The following is a 22,207-nucleotide window of genomic DNA, read 5'->3' on the forward strand; positions in this document are numbered from 1 at the left end:
GTTTGTGAGGGAGGTGCAAGGTCAGCCCCAGTGCTGCCAGTGTGTCCTCCCAGCTGTCAAATGACTTGGCTGGGACTGTGACACCTTTGCCCTGCTTCAGCAGGGAGTTGGACTCTCCTTGGTGTTGATACATCTCATGTGTCTCTTAAGGTGGAAAATGTCAGCTCAAAATGACAAAAGTAAAAGCAAAAATGCTCCAGCCTACTAGTCCTGGCCAATTTTATCTTTCTGTGCAGAAAATGGAGAGCTATTTTGACATAATGGAGCACGTTTGCTTTTTGGATTGTGCGCTTTCAGGACTGTACACCAGGAGCTGTGACGAAATGTGTGCTAGCATTATGAAAGAGCCTGTTTGTGTACAGAAGGTGCTGGTGGGTTGATCTTGGCTGCATGCCAGCTGCCCACCAAGCAGCTCTGTCATTGCTCTCCTCAGGGGGAGAAAGGTGGATAAAGCCTCAGGAGTCAAGGTAGAGACAGTTTATTAAGGCAAAATAATTTATGCAGAAGCAGGGGGAAACAGAAGATTTTATTGTCTACTTCCCCGTTAAGGAAGCAGTACTCTAGAATGTCTTAAATAACAAATGCCCTCCTTTCTTTTTTTTTTAAAATTATCTGTTGATCACTGAGCACATGTCATATGATAAGGAATGTTCTTGGGGTGAGTTTGGGTCACCTGCCCTGGCTGTGTCTCCTCCTGGTGATAGTGAGGAATGTTGGAGAGACAGCGCTGGTGCTGTGTGAGCACAGCCGGAACCAGCTCTGCTCTGCTGTGTTATCGACACCTTTCTAGCTGCCAGTACAAAGCACAGCACTTGTGAGGGCTGTTGCAGGGAAAATTAACTCCATCTCAGCCAGACCCAGCACAATGGCCTTCATTTTTCTGCACCTAACTGAGCAAATTCAGCAACAGAGCAGGTTGGAGTAATATTACACTGAAAATCAGATGTTTGAAAGTACTAAAATGCATTCCAGGAATTTCGTGGCACCTGGATACTTAGTTGTCTAATTACCTTTGAAAAATCCCATTAAAAAAAAAAATTCACGAATGTATTAGCTTAAAAACAAAGAACCAACCCGTTAAAAGGATACTTTGTAAGCTGTATTTTTCCATCTCGTTGGAAAAACCTCTGCTATGTATTATCCTGTTGTTTTTAAACAGGATGTTACCCAAGAGAGTTTTGGGTTGATGGCTTTGCATCAGAAATTTTTACTATTAGTTTATTAGGCAGAGATTTGTGGCTTTTTGTGGGGAGAGAAGGGGAGAAATGTGACACTTTGTCTGATACTTTCTGGCTTTCTTACCAGCATGTTGCCAAATTCTGATTATCCTTAATGGATATGCTAAATGTAACCAGCCATTCTGCAGCCCTTACAGTCAACTTAGAGTTGATAAAATCAGCTTTTCATTCACATCTGTTAGGGTAGTAGCTTGAAGTGTTCCCTGCCTAATTTTGAAAGCCTTCTGTCCAGGCAGCTAAATTCAAGGCTTTCAGACTTGTAAGTCTCCACAGTTTAAAAAAATTCCTGTACCTCAAAGCCTTGAAACCCATTCAAGTTGCTATTAAAAATATCAGTCTGTTGAGCAGAGAGCGGGTAACCTGACTTCATGGCTGCTATGAATTTCTATGACTGGAATTTGTTTGTTTGGTGTTTGTCAGGCTGTTATATTCCAGGATTGCCCCAGATTACCTGGTGTGTGTTTCGCTAATCCTGAAAAAACATAAAAGATATGGTACAGCAAGTAACCAGCACCTCTTAAATCATATTGGAAAGGTTAGGGAAGTTAGAGGTGGGGCAGAATAATCCACTAAAGCTGAAGGCTTGTGAAGGGTTTTAATGTATCACCAGAAGCCAGAAGGTTCAATGAACTTCAGGATTTGAATTAATAAATTAAGTCCCTGTCCTGGTGTATTTTTAATTACAACCAAAAAATATTTTGGTCTTCCCCATCCACGATGACCTTTATTATTACATCATTTTTAGAGGAAATCTGTGACACTTTAATGGTTGATTATGTTCTGTCATCTTTTCTTTCTTACCTGCATTTTTTGTGTTTCTATCAAAGAAATTCTCTTTTAGCATCAGGGAGGGCAGAGTTTGGATTTCGCATTCTTTTCTTCCCATTAGTGTTTCATATTGATTTTTTTTTTTAAGTGAAATGCTGGTGCGTGTCTACCTGTGTGATAAGTCTTTCCCATGAGGAAAACTGAGATTCAAGTGTTCCCTGCTTTTTTTTGCATGTGGTTGTAGTCTAAAAGCTGACCAAAGAGAGGGAGGAAGTCTAATGTAGGAGGAGGAGCAATTGTTTGCGCCCAGGTTAGCGTCTGAATGCCTGGAGCTGCAGCAGATGTGAATTCAGCTCTGTTACTTTTGGCCTCAGAGGTTGTTTAAAAGGGGTTGTTGCACAAGGATTTCTAGTTTGTAAATCTGCTCAACTGATCTTGCTAATATTTGCTGATCAGGAGATGTTTATCATTTTTAATGTTACTGTTCTAATTTACTTCAGTTCCCTTAAGCAATTATGACATGACCCCCTCTGAGCTGAGGATTCTTTGCATCTAAAAACCATCATTACAGGAGTGGGGAGCAAAAGAGGATTTTGTTAATTCTTTGCCAGCTTCTTTGGCTAAGCAGGGCTGAAAATCTGAAGGAAGGAACATCACGTTTCAAAGATGCCTGACACTTGGAGGTCAGAGGATTTGACTGTTGAAGCTTGCCATTCCCCTTTGGGAATTAAATTATTATGTTTTTCAGGAACCATCAGTGAGTGACTAGACAGCTAAACTTAAGTTGGTTTTTTTTTTCCCTCCCCCAAAGTAAAATGTTTTTGTATCATGTCTTGAAAGCACAGACTACTTTTATAAGTGCATTATAATATACCACATAGGCTCGATTCCTTAACAAAAAGCAGGCTTGTTTTTTCCTTGCTGTGTGTTTGCGTTCAGTCCTCTGCTAGAAGATAACTTTTTTCAGAATGAGGGATGGTACTTTGACCCTAAATATAGGTGCAATACCTGTACCTGCAGTTCTGCTAGGAAAGAATGTGTCCTTGCTTGGTGAAGTGGAATTTTTCTTTTCTGCATATGCATCCCTTGGGTAGATTAAGTAGGTTTTGAGATAAAGTGCGTTTTGAGTAGAATTTTGGCAGTTTCGCAGAGTGAGTTTATCAAAATCTCCTTACAACTGGCTACTGCTAAATAGAAAAGTAAAATTATTTTACTAAGCAGTTTAGAAAAGCCCACACCTGTCTTGCAAGTTAGGTGTACAGAATTTTTGCAACATTGGCTAAAAGCTTTATAAACCTAGGAGGGTTTTGGATGATTCTCTAGGAATAGTTGGGTAGTTAGTTAAGTATGATGCATGCTGGCTTTTTGTGAAGTTTAAATATGATTTTTTTTTCCCCCTCACACAAGCCAAAGCATGTGTTTGCTTTGGGGAACTGAGTGGACACATCAGCTTTCACTTTCCTGCTTTGTAGACTTTTGCAAGGCGTTTTTTGCCTGCTTCATTTCCCCTTTGGCTCCTCTGCCCTTTCAGGTAGAGGCAGTCCAAGCAAGGCGTTTGGTGAGCACAGCCAAGCCCTGACTACTCAGTGTCATCATAAACGCACACTAGTCATTTATATTCTCTGCATTACACTGAGATTTTTTTTTTTGTCATTTTAGGCCGGTTTCGTGAGCCCAGTCTTGGTTTCAGCGCTGAAATGTGCTGTGCTTCTGTGTCTAAAAATAACTGCTAAAAACGAGTGCTAGAATGTGTCACTTAACATACACAGTAACTAGTGACACACACGTGAGAAAGTTCCTAAGGGTGTGCCCTTCATGGAATTCCTGTTTAGCAACTGTACTTGTTTCTAGCTTCAGTAGTCTGGGATTTTATAATTTGATGAATGATAAAATTTGTGAAAGACAAATGCAGAATTGGAATATGTGACTAGAAACCTTTATGTTTCTACTATTTTTTTTTCTCTCATTTTACTGCTGAAAAGTCATCTTCCTTGACGTGGAGAGGAAAATAAGGGAGGAGAGAAAGGAATATAAAGGCAGCTGTAGTTACAATAGGAACAGAGGAGGAGGGTTATAATTCAGAGGAGGAGAAGATCCAGAAGAAGCAGTTCAGAAGTTTCAGTACCTGCAATAGCATTGGAAATGCCCACAAAGAATGAGGTTTGATGATGAGCTTCTTTTCCCCCTCCTATTTGGTATCTATCTTTTGCTTTCAAGGCATGTTTTTGTGTCCTGTGCCCTTTGAAGGCAAGGGCTTCCCCTTTAGCAGTAGAGCTAATGAAAGGCAAGTTTTTCTTCAGTGTTGTTTGTTCTTCCTGATGTTGTTATTAAAGGATTGCTGACCAAGATTGTACTGAAATAAAATGCTGTTTGTCCCGTTCAAAAATAGCAGTAGTAACATTCTACTTCCTTGGTTAAAAAAAAACCTCAACAAACAAAGCACACACAGAGCAAAAAGCCCCCTACAGCAATGTAAAGAATTGGATTGATTGAAACCATTGCAAAATTTATTCTGCACATAAGTATTACGATTATTTTGTAGCCCATATCCAGATGGATATACTTAGGTGATGACATCTAGCAACATCCATATGTGGACTTTACTATGACTGCTGCTTTTGTAACTAATATAAAAGGATGTGATACATCAGTAGTGTTTCTGCTGTCGTGGTGAAAGTGCAGTTTTGCCAGTTTCTTTTCAGTCAGGGTGTCATGTATTGGAAGAGATAGAAGTTACTGTTTCAAGAGATCTAAAATTATGACCCAGTGCCCTGGAAATGGTCCTTAGAAGCAAAATCAGTCAAAAAAGAGAGTTTTGAAAAATCTCAGCTGAAGACTGATAATGTTGCAGAATACTGATACTTGCATGTGCTATTTGATTTAGTAGTCTTTTCCTTGTGCCAGTGTTGCAGCTGGATGCTGTTTTCTGGGCCTGCAGCTGCTTTTAAAGAGCTTTCTGCTTCTACTACTCACTCAAACAATAATATCACAAGTGGCTTGTTTCCGTGTAAGTGGTGGGATTTCTGTTTCCTCTTGTTTAGAACAGCAACAAATGTAGTGTTTGTTCCTCAAATTTTACTAATTTTTTCTTCCACTATAGGAGATTTCAGCTATTCCGAGACAGAAGTTCTGCAGAAATGACCTCTTGTCAAGTCACTTTTGAAGTATCAGGACTATTGGCAGCAGGTACTCAAATCGTGCTTTCTCCTTTTTGTATGGCTGCTGTAGGAGAAAACTTAATAGAGGAGTGTTCAAAGTCTCTCCTGTCTGTTTTCCTCAGACATAAACCAACATATTAGTTCAAATATGAGAATGATAAATCACTGTATAATATATTAAGATATTTCACCTTTGAATTTGAAAATGATAGTCGGGAGATAAATTTTACCTCTTTCTCCAAACAAAAATTTCGTAATGTGCTAGAGATTTTGATACTAGCTGAAATGGTTATGATTGGTTTAAAATCTTCTCTCTTTAGAATATTTTTATTCCATGGAGGCAAACATTTGTATTCAGAACCATGGTATTTAGGCACACATTGATATGTTTGTTCTGTTTTTTATTCTCTCTGCATCCCTGTTGAAAGTTCTCACAAGATGTGACTTCTGTCTGAAGTTACAGGCAGAAGGAATATACTACTTAATTCAGTATTCTGTCTGTGCTAAAAAAAAACGGTGCAAAATAACTCCTGTAATCCCAGTGAGGAACAGAGTATCACATCAGGTAGAACATGAAGATCTGGTGTGGATAAATTGTGCGTATTACATTGACCTTCATCTTCAGGAACTTGGAAGGAAGGAGTTGTGGTTTAACCACAGCTGGTAACTGAGGCCCATCCGTGTTCCTTCCCAGCTTCCTGTGTGCCCCCAGCCCCCTCTCTGGTGGCAGGAGAGCAGAAAAGCCTTGATGCCGTAAGCACTGCCCAGAAGTCATTGAAATATCCCCCTTTTTTCAGCACTGCTTCCAGGACAAATTCCAAACACAGCCCTTACTAGCTGTTATGAAGAAAATTAACTCTACCCCAGGCAAAAAGCAGCACAGAAGTTACACCAAAAAAGTAACTGATGGTTGCCTAAGAGAAGCAGGTGAATGTGGGAGCAGATTAGCAAAATTCCTGTGCCAGGAGATTACCAGACGGTGGAAGTGTCTCCTGGAGTTGACAGGGAAGAAAATGATAAAAACATTTTACAGGTTTTGACATCTGCCCTGTGTTAAACCTCTCCTGTGTTTCTCCCTCGTGTTTTGGGAACTGAAAACTGATACTTAATGTCGACATAAATCTGTTAGTAAGGAGTACAGTTTTTTATAGCATTCTGGAGAAAATTTTAGAGTAAATGGACCTTAGCTCAAGACTGGTGTAGGTGTACCATGGAGAACTGCAAGCTGTGCTCTCTCAGCTTACCCTGTTGCTTCCACAGCTGCAGTGGCACTGTCACTAACAAAACTGACTTTGGATGTGTAACTTCTTGTACTAATAATATCTGCAATGAAAAGTAGCATTAGTGAGAACTAAATCCTGCCTCAGTGGCTGTTCACAAAGGATTATCTGGAAATGCTCAGAGCATAGAGAGGTGACACAAAAGGGTGCTTCTGCTTATGACAATATTGATACTGTTGGGGTTTTGGTTGTTATTGTTGGATCAGTGAGGCTGTTGCAAGCTTTGAGTTGCAGCGTGAGGCTTGGATTAACCTTCTTTGCAGTGGGTGAAGGAGCTCTGCCAGGAGCAGCCTTGAATTCCATGACAAGGAGAGGGGAGAAGCAGAGGACCCCTAAGCTTGAAGCACAAACCCAACCCAAGCCTCACTGTGTTCAGAATTGCCTATGGGAAGGCAGTTTGTCATGCATTTCACTTTGGCTTCACTGGAATAATTAAAGGCAGTGTTTTACAAATCCTAATTCCACCTCAGTGCAGTTGTTGGAGGGAGTTTAGGGGTGGCTGCACATCCTATTCCAGCGTTGCCTTTTGTGTGTGGTGCCTTACTGAGTGAGAGGTGGTCACTGGATGCTCACACATTTGTTTAACAGCCCAGAGAACTATTCCAGCTGGCACCCATTAAGAGGAATATAATTAGATGGTACTTCAAAGATTGGCCATGTGCACATGAAGATGTATTAAATACTGCCATTTTAAAGGCATGCTAAAAGAATTTTAGCTTCTTTTTAATATCCCCATTCAGAAATTCGACCTGTGTGGTGTTTAGGTGGTCTTTCCTCCCCACTTTAACTCCCCTGCAAAAACAAGTCATCATGTGCCTCAGGATAGGGTAGAAAAGGGAAAGCACCTGACATAGGCAATTGCTTACTAAATACACATAATGTAGATTTTTGTCTGCATTTCTGTGCTTACAGTGAGCATCCAGAAATCTCGGGCTTCTTTTTTTAATGAATTGCAGCAAAGGTTTGTTTGTTTTTTTTAAAAAGACTGAAGTTCGAAGTGTTATCAAAATTATTTCAATAAACTGCTTTCAGAGCAAAATTGTCTTACTTTTTGTCTTCTGTAGATTTTTTCCAACCGCTGGAGTTGGTTTCCAATCCCTGCAGAGGCATCTTTCATAAATAGGCCTGGTGGTATCCCTTATTAGTTTAACTGGAGAAAAAAGGATGCAATTGTAGGGACATAAGGACATCCTCAAAACTGTACCTGTGTACTTTGAAGGGTCACTGTGATATGTGGCTTAGGGAGGGGTAGTCTACACTTGTTGCATACAGTTTGTCTACTTTGTATCTTTGGATTATTGTGTTCCCCACACTACTCACTTTGAGAACAGGAAATAAGTCACAGGTGCTTGTATCATTCTTTCATGGTGCCTAACTGTACTTTTAAGACTGTATTTTCTCAGTCTACAACAGCTTTTTATTATGTCTAAAAATCTTGCTGAAACCCTGTAAGAGCAAAATACTGATTTGTTGTTTCTATTAGTATTTATCATTGTTGTTCTTACAGTCAGATACATATAGGTTTTATATTAAAAACAAGGGTACATTGCAATGATCACTTTGGGACATCCCAGAATTAAATATACTTTTGTGACCTTTTGGGTTTTGTATGTGTGTATGCATTAAGATAAGTGTGACAATTTCACATGTGTTTCTTGTGTAACAATGTTTTGATGTCAAGTAAAAACTGAAAGCATAGCAGCAAAGTTAACTTTATTTCTCGTGTGAATCAAATTAATTGGGTATGTTGCCTTGGGAATAATGCTAGCAACTTCCTGTTTGTGCTTTCTAAATTGTTGGTTTGAATTTGAGGGAATATGAACATATATTAAAAATGGAGAGTATCTAGGAAAATAACTGTTACCTTGAGATTAGACATTTTATTGTGAAAATGTGCCTGCTACATTCCCAGAGATGTTCTGAGCACTATTCCTTAAGAATGGTTTGGAAGCCAACCCTTTTAACAGCTGGGGTTGTCAGTAGTCCCTCGCTCAGGCCCTTGGGATGGTGAAGAAAATGCTGTTGTAGTTTTGGGTGGGGTAGGATTCCTTTCTGGACAGGAGGGATTTTAGGTGTATGTATTTAAAAGACTTGAAAGTTTGACTGTGGCTGTACTTTTAAATGCCATCTAGCCTAGAGTAATGATGATTGTGGGGTTTTTTTCTGTTTGGATTTTTTAGGAGAGGTTTTTGCAATATGCGGGAACTGCAGTGCTTTGGGAAATTGGAATCCCCAAGCTGCAGTGGTGCTCCACCCTGAGGAGACGTAAGTTGGTTGGGATTTTTTGTTTTCTTTGAGGGATTTTTTTCTTCTTTTTTTCAATTTGTTTTTACTTGTTCCATTTGAAGTAGCAACAAATGTATTCTGACTTTGAGTTTATAAACTCTTGAGCTGCATGTACTGTTAGTAGAACTCCAATTGCCCGTGAGCACTTTGAAAGCTTGGGAATATGTTTAAGAAAATATGAAACTTGGGTGTGCTTTTCTAGTTACAGATGATGCATCTGCTATTGTGGCAGTCATCTCAGTAGTTTAGCTGTAGATACTTGGAGTAAGAAACTGCTTTGGGGCAATTCTCAGTCCCATGGCTGTGAAGCAGGTTATAGTAGATGTAAAGGATAAAAAGAAAGTAAAGACTATAAACAAGTCATTATTATGCTAGAAAGTGATGGGGAGGAGATTATTTAAACTGAAAGTTTCATTAAAATTCGTAAGGGGAGGGGATGTGTGTATGAGTGGATGTAAAGAAAGTTTAAATGCAGTGGAAGAGTTCAGTATTTTCTTAAAATGCTGCTAGCCATTTTGTGATGCAGGAAAATAGGGCTTGCAGTCTGTGTTTGTAATTCCGTATTTGCTGTGTGATCTTGGATGAGTCTCTGAATTGCTTCCTCGTGTTTTCCCCATCTGTTCAACGGGGATGAGAACTCTTGTTCTCTTAGAGCACTTCAGATCTGTCGATCAGAAAGTTCAGTTTCAATTCTAAGTACATCTCCTGTTCTGTGCAGATTTGGCTAAGGTATTTTGTAATAACTTTCCTTACAACAATACACTAGACTTTATTTTAGAATGTTACTTAGACAAGTGTCTGGAGGTGGCTGTTAGGCTGTATTTTGAAACCTTTGTTTTGGATGGTTGTTTTTTGTTTTTCTCCACAGTGCATCTTACCAAATCTGGAGAGCTTATGTAGAGCTTCCTAGAGGAGTTCCTGTTCAGTATCGGTATTTTAAAGGATACTTTTTAGAACCTAAGGTATGTACAATCTCTTCTACTTTAAGTTGGCTCATCCCCAGTAAAAAGTTCTATACTTGAAATAAAGAAAGGATTTCCTAAGTTAAATGTGAGGGGTTTTTAAAATATAAGTCTTGAATTGCAACATGTGAAACATTAAAACATTTGTGAAAATACTCATAGTTCACTTCTGGAAATACACGAGCATGTACTGTTAAGTTTAATTATATTCTCTTCTTTCTTTTGCCAGTGTTAGTGTTCTAAAAATTTCAGTGGTAAAGAAATCCCTGACATTTTTATAAAGCTTAAATAATCTGGTGAAGTTCTCCTAGTTAGTTGAATATGGATTTCAGCAGGGCATGGATCTCAAGTGATCCATGGAAGGAATGTGATAGTATGTGATAGATATAACTTCCATCCGATATGATAGGATGGAAGCAAGTGATAGTAGGAAAACATGGTTAGTGTAGGAGGTGCATCAAAACCTTGAAAGTTTTGAAAATCGCTGCAGATTTGTTTTTGTGAAGCATGAGAAGTATTAACAGATTTTGTGCTGCATAATTAATGTAAGTTAATCTCCTGAAGTGAAAAGGTGAAACAAGGGATGAGGCGCCCCATTGTTTTCTGTATGTTTGTATATAGGTATTTGCATGACTTGGAGGGAAAATAAACACTCAAGAGACAGAGACTGTTCTTATAGTTATTGATGTCAAAGTTGCATATGACTTGAAGTTACATAAATTAGAGTTTAATGTAGGTGGCAGTGTACTATTTTGTAAACATTACACTAGGGCAGGGGGAAGTTCTTCAGATGGGGTGAGGCTGCATCCTGGAAAAAGCTGGGCTAAGTTGGGAAAATTAGCAGCTACTCTTGAACTGTTTTTCATAGTAACAACTAATAACCTTAAGAAATTTAATCCTGCCTTTGCTGTTTCTTATTCTATTAATATCCTGTAGCTGTTCATCTTGGGCTTTAGTTCCTCAATGAAACTGGGATTACGAAGGCTGTAGCTAAATGTGCAAAGGAGTTGCAGAACCATCTCATCAATATCTTTAAAAAATTTCAAATTACTGCCAAGAGCATGTAAGTTTTTGTCAGCCTTTATTCACAAAGAAAGTAAAAATTAACAGAGCTATCCTTTCAGTGAATAATACTGATTTCAAATGAACTACAGTTCTGTTTTTTTTTCATTACAGCGGTCCAGTCAGAAACTGGTATTTAAATTGGTACTTTGAGGCAAAAGAAGGGAAGTCAATAATAGATTTCTTTTGCTGAGGTCAAGTTGAGGCCGAAAGTAGATTACAGTAAATTCACGAATACAAGCCGCACGGAGTATAAGCCGCATATCCGGTGTGTTGGCAACATTGATGTCTTTGTCAATAGATAAGCCGCACCCGGAATATTAGCCGCACTTTAGTTTGCAGCGAACTTTCACAAAGTCGTCATTTAGTAACACAATCGCGGGATCGCCGGGGCTTACTGGCTTACTGCCGACCTCGGAAACATTGTTTCCAAGTGAAAAAAGACACACCCTTTATTTACAAGCCGAAAAAGACAGGAACAATAGTGTGGTCATTTTGCGAGCATTCCCAATGGATCCGCGTTGCCTTTAAACAGCCGCTCAGCCGCGCGGGCAGGCAGCTGAGCTCCGAGCGGAGCCACATCTCCGTGCTGGCACAGGAGCGGCCGTTGTAGCCCTCGCGGCCCGGCGGGGGGAGCGGCCGTTGTAGCCCTCGCGGCCCGGCGGGGGGAGCGGCCGTTGTAGCCCTCGCGGCCCGGCGGGGGGAGCGGCCGTTGTAGCCCTCGCGGCCCGGCGGGGGGAGCGGCCGTTGTAGCCCTCGCGGCCCGGCGGGGGGAGCGGCCGTTGTAGCCCTCGCGGCCCGGCGGGGGGAGCGGCCGTTCTACCCCTCTCCCTGCGGGGAGAGAGGCTCCCCCAGCCCTCTCCCTGCGAGCTCAGCTAGCCCTGTAGCCGCACAAGACTGAAAACACTTTAAAAAGTACAGAGAAATATCACACACTTTTATCGAACTGCCGAGGTAACTCACCCCGATAACAACCCCCGCCCCTCAGTAACGCCGCCATCCACAGGCAGGCAATAAGCTGTTCTCTGATTGGTTCATCGTCGGAACAACGGGAAACCATGGATTTCAGACTGTTTTGGCTCGGGACTGGACCAGCATGATACTAGGTAAGGGCAGATATCACATTTTTGTCCATAGATTAGCCGCACCGGAATATTGGCCACATTTCCGGGTGTCCACCAAAATTTTAGTCTTCTTGCTGCGGCTTGTATTTGTGAAATTACTGTAATTCTTACAGCTCAGCAGCTCTGATGGGACTCTTAGAATTTTTTTTTTGCAAATGCCCCTAAATTTAAATGTAAGTAATAACACATCAAAAAAGCAGTTAGTGAGCAGAGGCTGAGCCGTAGACAATACAACTTCTGTTTTACATTTGCAAAAGTTTACCCTCTGTATTGGTGAGTGTGTTTCTTTGAGTAGGTGCTCTGTATCGTGCACACTTTATGCACCGTGTGATGCAGAGTCTGCCAAGGTAAGTATGAATTTTATCAAATACCAGCATAAAGAACTCCTGAATGTGAAGAGCAGGAAAAAGGGAAATCACCCTACAAAACAGTATGTGAATTCCTGGGGTACAGGGTTATCAGCTTAGTGGTGTCTGGCTTGTGCCTGTTAAATGCACAGGACTTTATTTCTTATAAAATTAAGTCTCTTGAAGAAAAGAAATCCAGGTACAGTGTTTTCTTCCTCTTTTTGTAAACCTCTTGAAGAATAATGAAAAAGTAGGAGGAATATCAGGTATAGTATAGTGGAAGTGAGACAGTACATGGAGAACTTTAGCATTAAGGAAATGCTGATAAGAAAAAGATACTTTTGAGTTAAATTATTCTGCATATTTTTATTTCAGATTTTTTTTCATTAGGCATATGCATGTGATTAATCTCCTAAACTTGACAAACTGGCAATATATGATCTCTGACACTTAATTTTTTATATCAATTTTATGTGTAGTAAAATAACAGTGTAATTTTAATTATTTGTGCAAGTCTGAGTGTACGAATTTGACATCACATAATTAGTAAATCATGCTGAACACAGACCCACCTGAAGTTAGCCTTCCCTTCTGCATCAACTGCATCTGTGAAGATGCTGGAGTTGGATGTGATGGCACAGATGAGGGTGATACATGTTTACACAGAGAAATGGTAGTTACTGGATTACCCATAGTAGTGTTATAGGCTAGATATGGAAAAAGATAGAATATTTGACATTTTATTTTATTTTAAAAAGTCTTTTTCTCACCTCCCTTTAAGAAGATAATAATTTAATCTTAATTTTTTTTTTTTTTTACTTGAAGGAAAGTATGAGGTAATGGAAAGTCTTGTTTCTAGTGAAGCATATCAGTGTTAACATAATTGTGGTTATGTAAATAGAGCAGAGTTTAAAAATACTCACTGTATTGAAATTTTTGCATGAATACAATTATATGTACAAAGAACATTTTACTATAAAATTGGTGTCAGGTCTTGGCTCCTGCATATCAAGAGCTTTTACTGTGTTGCAAACATTTTGATCTTAAGCATTTTTAAAGAAAAATAAATCCGCATGCTTGGATGAAGTAAGATAGTACCTTAAACAATTTTGCTTGGGGTTGTTCTTTCCTTGGACATAGTCTGGTACCACTGAGCTCCCTGTGAGGGTCTTCCTGGATTTTATTTTATACTCACTTTCTGTTTGTGGCAGAGGCAGAGGTGGTGGGTTGTGAGGGGATTTGTGTAGGCACACCAAAACTCCCTTGGCTGGGATTTGTGTATTTTATGTTTTAGAAGAAGAATTTTATATACATTGTTTGCATGATGCATATTACAAACCTTAGTAAGGAACACACCTTATCCTGTTCAGCTATGTTCTGTATTTTCTTTTAAAACTATAAAAAGCTTGCAAGTTCAGGGTTACTTCTTTGAAGGCAAGTGTGAAATAAGCTATCTGTGCATGTAGCAGGGTTTAAAAAACTGGATTGGAGGACATTGTTCACACTTTCTGCTTAATTACAGAGGTTTTAAATGAGGGTTAAATTTACTTTTTTAAAGTGCAAGTAAATAAATCCATTTAATGCCTGGGTTGTAGTAATAAAGGTGAAACTTAGACCTAGAGTCAGTAATTAATGCCTTAGGAAAGCTTTTTGTAGGTTAAGAACCCATGGTTGTTGTGATAGTAGCGAAGGAATTATCATCTGCTGAGATAGCAGATTGTGTGGGAAACTGTTATTGGAACTACTAGAGCTATAAAATCTCTACTGAGCTCAGCATTTCCTGCCAGGTGACTTTTATGTGCTGCTGCCTTGCACATCAGATATGATGGCTGAATGGCTTTAGTTACTCGGTTTAGTGCTTAATTTTTGTCTTGTGCACGGTAGAATAATCCAGAGAGATTTCTGTAAGAAATGTAGCTTTAGCACTTAAGTCTAATTTAGCTGTTTCATATTATTGAAGTAGATTATTATTCCTGAAACAAAATTTTAATTAGTGAAGTGCATTTGGATAAATGTGTTTGTGTGGTGTTTCTAAGAATTGGTTTGCGTTTTCCATCCCCGCAATGCCTACTCTATTGTGTGGCCTTAAAGCAGGAGCCTCAGAACTAATCTCCTAAATTACCATTGAAACATCCACAGAAATGTTTTCATTATTTAATTGTACTGAGTGCCCAGACACTTCATGCAGATGGTGCATCTGCTTTGCACCTCTGACCCATTATGCTAGATAGGCATTTTACGCTTCATGTCAAAAGTGTCTAATGATTGCTGGAGACCTCAGCTTCTCTTAATGGAAGAGGACTTGATTTTTAAAGAAAGTTCATGAATATTCTTTTAAAAGCTTTGAAATTGCATCAGATATTCAGCTAATCAAGATCAAGCAACATGTTTGTGTTGGCTTTAAAAAAACCCCAAAGTGTCTGTATTAGTAGAAAAGGATCCACATGCCACTTAGCTCAGTGTGTGTACTACCCGTGAGATGCTGGATGTGGCATTTGAATAGATGCCCTTTTAAGACTGTCCTCCAGAAGCTCTGGTTTTAGGCAACATTACCATGCTATTAGTATTGGTGACACATAATTTAGTTCTGCTACTCAGCTGGGCTGCTTTTCAGATGTGGGCAATATATGCCACAGAAATGACATTACTGTTTTGACCTCGTTCTAACAATGGCTTCTGTTACATGTAATTAAAACGTTTTTTAAATGCCTGTAAACTCAGAGATGGTCTGAGCAAGGACTGAGAGGGTTCTTAGTGTTGCCTGTGCCTGTTCTTTAATCAATTACCCTTTTTTTTCCAGGTAGCTTTGCTTGACTCTTCTTAATATGGAAAATGTTGAGGGTTCCTGGGATTAAATGCACAATCAGTCCATTGCATTCCTTTTAGGAGAGGAAATTGTGCCAAATGTATCTGGCATGGTGTCCTTATTGTTGGGATAATGTTATTCAAATTAATTAATCATTTTAGAACCTAAATTTAGAATGGACAGTTACAGTAGTGCAAGAAATAAATAGGTATTTTCATACAATACATTGGGAGATTTTACAAGGAAAAACCTTTGCTTACCTTCTGTAGAAAACAGCTTCATTGATGTTAGGAAGATTTGCATTGCCCAGGTTCACAAACTGAAGTTGTGCACATGTTAGTGGGAGCTGCTGTTGGAGATCTTGCATGCCTGCATGGTGGGAGTAAATGACAGCCTCCCTGCTGACAAACATGGTTTGCAGCTTTAGAAACTGTCATTGTAACTGGCAAATGTCACTGTACTGTGAAAGAAGGGGAAAGAAACTTAATATTTACTTTTCTAGAAATCCTGAATGTGGTCATTGTGGCAGCAGTGAGAAGTTGGGAACTAAAACTGCTCTGTAACAGGAATAAACTGGAAGCAGTAATATAATTTTATTTATATTTTACATGTATTCTGTCTTTAAAGCATAACTAAGCATATGTGTTTTATTCTGACATGACCTGTAAGTGTGGGTGCCCTGAACTCTTTAGGAACATTGCTTTAGCTGAGACTCACAGAGCAAACCCATTCTGCTGAGCACTTGTTAAATGTTTGGTGTTTACTGTTAATGCCCCCAAAGGCATGGGAGATTAAATGTGGTCAGTGTATGTCAAGAAATTCCATCTGCATGTGAAGAATTTATTGGGTGAACTGTAATGGGACAATGCATTACAGTCTGTGCAATTTTACTGCTGAGTTTGAAGCTTGTCTGGATGTCCCTGTGGGTCTGAAATCTGTTTAAACAAGAACCTGAAGTACTGGGATGAGCTGGTGTTGAAGTTTCCATGTCTCTGACAATAGTAGCAATTTTTTTTATAAGAGTTACTTAGGCCCCAAAACATCAAAAAGACAAGCTGCAGCTATTTGACAGTGGTTTTTACATCTGATAGTAACAACTATGCCATACTAGGGGAAACTTCTGAGGTGACTGAACTGGGAATCAGGCATGTTCTCTCTGATGTTAAGTTGTGGTTACCTAAAAGCTTTTACCTAGAAAGCTATTTTAAAGTTAAATTGTTCTGAAATAAGAGATTGTGTTACTGTTCTGGTTATCTGAGTCTTGGCTATGTTTGTCAACAAATGTATTCTTTTGGTGGACAGTATTTCCTTTTAATGAAAAAAACCTAATTTATCCTGCTCCAACTGGAATAGACTGCAGGGCCTTCATTGCTGGCTGATTGGATCAATTATTTATGTTTTAATTAAGCAGGTAAATAACTTGCTTTCCAGTACCACAACTAAAATAACTATGTTTTATAGTCTTTGAATTTAGTAAGGCAAATTTTGAAGGAGAGCCACCCCTGCAACTGCTATGTGTAGATGCTGAGTGCTGTTTAATTAGAGATGTGGGGTATGTTTTTCATAAACTGTTACTGTAGCTTGAGAACAAAGTGAGCACTCTTAATGAGTCAATTTTTTTTTGTATCAGAAGGAAACTAAAGTAGTCCAGCAAAGTATCTCTTAGCAGTAAAGGTGTAATGATTCCATGTAACTTCTCTGCCATGTCAGACTGTCACAAGTTTTGTCATATGTATTCACAACACATCAGAGTCATCAGCAGTTGCAAGGGTAAGAAGCCTCATCTGTTTTCTTTCTTTCTCCTTCAGTCTCTCTCTCTGTTCTCTTCCTTCTTCTCCTTCTTCTGTGACTTCCTTAAATCTCTAAGTTTAGTTCACAACCATCCCAAACAGCTTCATGGGTACAAAGTCAGACCTAACAAAAGAAATTATTGCAGACATGTAACTTTTAAATTACAGACTATCGATGGTCCCTGCGAAGTCATAGTTCACACGTGGGAGACTCATCTACAACCACGATCAATTACCCCTTTAGGTATGGGCATCAACTGCATCTGTTTGAGGCATATGCATAAGATTGCTGATATGCTGCACACTGGTTTAGAGGGATTGATAGCTATAGTTTTAAAATGCTTAAATTTATTAATGTGTGGGAGGTGTAGACTTTTTTTCTTTGCACAACATGGGCCTTACTCTCAAAATATATATGTATATATACATAAGTGGCTTCAAAATTGAGTGGATGTGAAATTCTTTGCTGTCATCCTTAAGATTATGTGGGTTGGTTTTTTATTAATTTGGAATTGTAATAATTTTCTGTAAGCTTAATTCTTTGAGACTAAGGATCCATATTATGTTTTTTTAAGAAAATGAGGGGGAGGGTGTGAAGTCACTAGTGTTTTTATTTAAGTACTATTTAATTAGTAAAATTTTAAACAAAAAATGTTTCAGTAGGCTATTTTAAGTAAAGGGATTAATGACAATAGAGACTTGAATGGACTTATTTACCCAGCAATTTAGCAGAAATGTATTTTGCTGAAAGAGAGGGTGGCATGCAGACTTGCATATGAGTTACTAATGCTTTTCTGAACAGGGGAAAAGTTAGAGGTTTAAGAGTGACTGAAATAACCTTTGAATGTAGCTTGTAGTTTAGATCTCTTATGCTGCTATAGCATGTTTTATGCACTGTCTTTTCTAGCACATGAAAAATATTATTTTCTCCATTTGTTAGGAAACTTTCTAATTATTTGAAAAAATGTCTTTTAGAAAGGAGGTGATATCAAAGAAACTGATTGTTACTGATTAATAGTACCATGATCACATTCTGTTCTCTCTTTGCTTTTTTTTTTTTTTAATTTCAATTGAATTAGTAGGGTTTCTATTCCTGTAAGAAGATTATTTCTGTATTTGTCAGTAACTGGTAAAAGAAGCAGCCTATCCTCTGCTAGGGCCTAGACTTTATCTCTAAGTTTAGATTACCTCATTCCAAACAGCTGGGATTTTTTTTTCCCCCCCAAGTAATACTCAATTCTTCATAAGCAGTTTTTAAGAAAATGCAGCTAACACAGTATGTTAGCACGGGTCATCTGGATCCTAAATTGTTGCCTGTAGTTGTTGAGAAATTAGGTTAGGAGCCAAATTATTCTCAGGGGAAAAAAGGATTAACCACTGTAGAGGCAAAATTATGTGAAGTTTTATGTTTTGAGAAATGCATGGTTTTTTTAGACTATTGTAGTTCTGTCAGTGCAGATGATTTTACTTAGTGCCTTAAGATTTCAGTTCTTAAAGCTTTGGAAAGAGTAAGGTTAAAAGAAAGTGTGAACTGAGCATTTTCAATATTTTGTGCTAGGTTGGTTTCTGTCATGTAGGCAGAATAAGCATTTTAATTGTGACTAACTCAATTTAAAAGCTTTTAGTATGCATCAGGACAACTTTCTTATATATTTGCAAGAAGATGTAATGCCTTTGGCATTACTTTGACAAGTAAAGCATCTTAGATACTAGTGGAATGTAGTTATCAGCAAAATGCTGCAGCAAGCCAGAAAATTGTGCAACTTTTTTATTCTCAGCTCAGATTACTTGAAGTGAAATGTGGTATTTTGTGTGTTGGTTGTTTTTTTCATGCAGAAACTGAGAAAAAGTGTGAATTGAGATCAATCTTTGTAGAAGGTTGCAAAAAACATGCTGCTTTTGTCTGTTTCAGTTTTCCTACCTTTTTTTAGATACACTTTTTAGAAGTGAAGTGGAAAAGTAGAATTAATTTAACTTGGCAATGATTTTTAAATATGAATACTAATTACTTTTTCCATTCTTTACCATTCCTTTTAATTCTAGAAAAGGAAATTACTGTCGACGATGGAGAGTTTGGAATCTGTAGTAAGTGAGATATTAACCTTTATTCTTTACCATTAATTTAATTTAAACAAGGTTAAGTCTTGTAATTGAAAAATGTTTGAGATTATAAGTTTTGAGAAGAATTGCCTATGGTAGTTTTCTCTGCTTTTCCAGTTATTTTTGTATCCAACATTTGTGAATTGACACTTACTGTTATCCCTTCTAATGTTAATAAAAGAATGCTAGGAAGAGTTGAAGTGTTGTCACTCTTATGGGTCTAAAAGGTTGAAATTTGGGAACTTTAAATCATAAGCATGCACTTTTTGAAAATAAGAGCTAAGAATAGTTTTAGCTTTCTCTTAATAACAAACCCCTCATGCCTGGAAAAACATAACCACTCACACTGAATGTACCCACTTTGCCTCTTCAGTTGGAGATGCTGCTGCCAAAAGGTCCTTGTAAGCCCCCATCTCATGTTCTTGTGTGTGCACTTCTGGCAGTTTTGACCCACCTCTCACTTAATGTTCAATCCTCTGTGACTGAAAGTAACTCTTCATCATACCTCTTAAATCTTGTCTTCAAGCTTTTCCATTTTCCCCTTACATCCTCATCAAATGATGGGTTTGGCTCTTTAGGACTCCTCAAAACTGTGAGGTTTGCTTCAGCCACCTGGCTTGCAGCTTGTGTTTCTGGTCCTCCTGCTTGTAGGCTTTCCTTGTTTTGATGTTCAGGGTGAGGATTCTCCATTCTTTTCATCAGAACTGCTGCTGTACTCTGTCTTGCAGACTTGCACTGCTTTACTGGCACTGATTATGATGAGCTATTGGACACATCTGTATCTGATGAACTTTCAGAGTTCCTGTCAGTATTATTCCATATGTTGAGAGATCCCAGGACAAGGGAGTTTAGTCAGTGCTATCCTGCAGATAGTTTACACATGATCACTGTTCCTGTTTAATTCCCTTAAAAACCAGCAGTATCTGTTGGGTAGTTCAGAAAGACTGGGGAAGGGCTGCACCCAACTTCTTGCATTGCTGTAAATCAAGGCTAGTGATAAGGAGGATTACCTGGAAGATGATGGCAAGAGGAACTGCCTAGATCTCCCTAAAATAAGTTACTGAAATGTCTTCTTTCTGTTTGGCTTTTGATAGATGGTATTAAAACTGTGGATTCTGGGTGGCTGACATGTCAGACAGAAATAAGGCTACGTCTGCATTATTCTGAGAAATCCCCTGTACTGATATCTAAGAAGAAATTTAAAACATCAAGGTTTAGGTAAGAGCCTGTTCATCTCAGTATGCAATCTACTTCATATTAATTGTCAATACTTGTGATATTTCTTTGTACTTAATTAATATAGCCTTTAAATTAATTTTGGGTTGCTAATAGCCCAATTTCCAAATGTTAAAACATGAATACTTACTCCAAACTTGCCTTGGTGTTTCTTGCTTTTTGGCTGAAACAGTAATGTTCTTAGGTTCTTACTTAAATCAGTTTGATGCTTTTCTCTGCAGAGGTGCCTCAAAAAGCAGACATTATTATAACTCCACAGTTAATTGTCAGAAATGGCTACCTTAGCCCTGGTGTTTAGAGAACTGCCCTGTTGCATGCAGTGGATAAGGATTTGACTGGGTGATTGCTCTGGGTGTTGTGGTCAGCAGCTTGATGTCCAAGTGAAAACCAGGGATGAGGGGTGTCCCTCAGAGGTTGGTGATGTTGATGACATGGAAAATAGGATGGAGTGTCCCTTCAGTAGATTCTGATGACACCAGCTTGAGGGGTGCAGTCACACTGGAGGGGAGGGATGCCATCCAGAGGGAGCTTCACAGGCTTAGGAGGTTCAAATCTCACCAAGTTCAGCAAGGCCAAGTGCAAGGTCCTGCACTTGAGTTGGAGCAATCTCAAGTACAGAGTGGGTGGAGAATGGATTGAGAGAAGCCCTGAGGAGAAGGACTTGGAGTGTTGGTGATGAGAAGCTCCACGTCACCCAGCATTGCTCACTTGCAGCCCAGAAGGCCAAGTGCATCGTGAGCTGCAGCAGCAGCAGTGTGGCCAGCAGGGGATTCTGGCCCCCTGGTCTGCACTGGTGAGACCCCCCACCTGGAGAGCTGCATACAGCTCTGGGTTCCCAGAATAAGAAATGCATGGAGCTGTTAAAGTGAGTCCAGAGGAGACCACAAAGGTGCTCAGAGGTCTGGAACTCTTCTGTTGTGGACGTAAGATGAGAAATTCTGTGTTCTTCAGCCTAGAGAAAAGCAGGCTCTGGGGAGACCTTTGTAGCAGTCCTTAAGGAGAGCTGAAGAGGGACTTTGGACAAGGGCCTGGAGTGACAGGACAAGGGAGAACTGCCTTAACCTGGAAGAGGACAGCGTTAGATTAGATACGAGGAAGGCATTCTTAGGTGTGTGAGTGGTGAGGCACAGGTTGTCCAGAGTTGTAGATGATGATGTAGATCCTGGGAAGTGTTCAAGGCAAAGTTGAATTGGGGCTTGGAGGAACCCACCTGGAGTGGGTGTCCCTGCCTTTGGTAGGGAGGTTAGAACTAAATGATCTTGAAGATCACTTCCAAACCAAACCATTCCATGGATCTGTTATACTTGATTTATTTCTTTTTTCCAGTTTTGATTTCCCCTCCCACCATTTCCAGATTTGCTGATAAGGGGATGGTTTATTTAATACGATGCTCTTCTGTGAGATTTAATACTTATGTTTTCCACAGCTTTGCCATTTTTCCTTGCATGTTGTAGCAGGTAGAGAGAGCAATTTCTGAAGCCAGCTTCTTGTCTAAATTAAATGGTTGAAATAAAGGTAGATGCATTCACTAAATCCTCTGTCCTAAAATATTGGATCTGTCCAATAGTTTCTGTCACTGTTACTTGCTATGGCAGTGTCATTTTTCAAGTTTCTGGAGTACCTGTAACTTTTCTCTTCTTTTTTTTTTTTTTTTTTTTTTTTTTGAAATGAGGATCTATTTCAATGTAGACTTGGTGTAATATATTTCTATGATTGCAATTACTTCTTTGAGATATGACTTCTGTTTTACTGGTGACTTGGCATCTGTAAATGATAATCCTGTATCTCCTCTGCTGTGTCTATGATGCAGGAAGGGATTTGGTTTACTCGTGTATTTACATCACTGACATAACTCATTTTGTCTGGAAGGTTTGATCTGTGTGATGAAGGACTCTGAGTCTTATAGAGAGGCTTATGCTCAGTCCAGGGTTTTTCAGATATCCATTCAGTTTAAATACTCCTTTAGGATTTTTCAAGGGACTAATTACTTCAGCCTATATTACTAATGTCTATTAGAGTATACTTACGTTTCTTATCAGAGACATAGCAG

The 22,207-nt window shown here is 39.1% G+C and overlaps 1 protein-coding gene across 4 annotated transcripts in view; it reads left to right on the forward strand.

Moving 5' to 3' along the window:
• Positions 1–22,207, forward strand: part of GPCPD1 (glycerophosphocholine phosphodiesterase 1) — a 43,246-nt gene that overhangs the window by 2,996 nt on the left and 18,043 nt on the right. For all 4 annotated transcript variants that reach the window (XM_033053929.2, XM_033053931.1, XM_033053928.2 and 1 more), the window contains exons 2-7: positions 5,107–5,192; positions 8,625–8,709; positions 9,599–9,692; positions 16,990–17,065; positions 18,865–18,906; positions 20,016–20,139. In XM_033053929.2, coding sequence (XP_032909820.1) covers positions 5,144–5,192; positions 8,625–8,709; positions 9,599–9,692; positions 16,990–17,065; positions 18,865–18,906; positions 20,016–20,139 — 470 coding nt within the window. In that variant the 5' untranslated portion in view covers positions 5,107–5,143. The remainder of the gene's footprint in view (positions 1–5,106; positions 5,193–8,624; positions 8,710–9,598; positions 9,693–16,989; positions 17,066–18,864; positions 18,907–20,015; positions 20,140–22,207) is intronic.

Source organism: Catharus ustulatus, chromosome 3 (assembly GCF_009819885.2).
Source record: "Catharus ustulatus isolate bCatUst1 chromosome 3, bCatUst1.pri.v2, whole genome shotgun sequence".
Classification (NCBI taxonomy): Eukaryota; Metazoa; Chordata; class Aves; order Passeriformes; family Turdidae; genus Catharus; species Catharus ustulatus.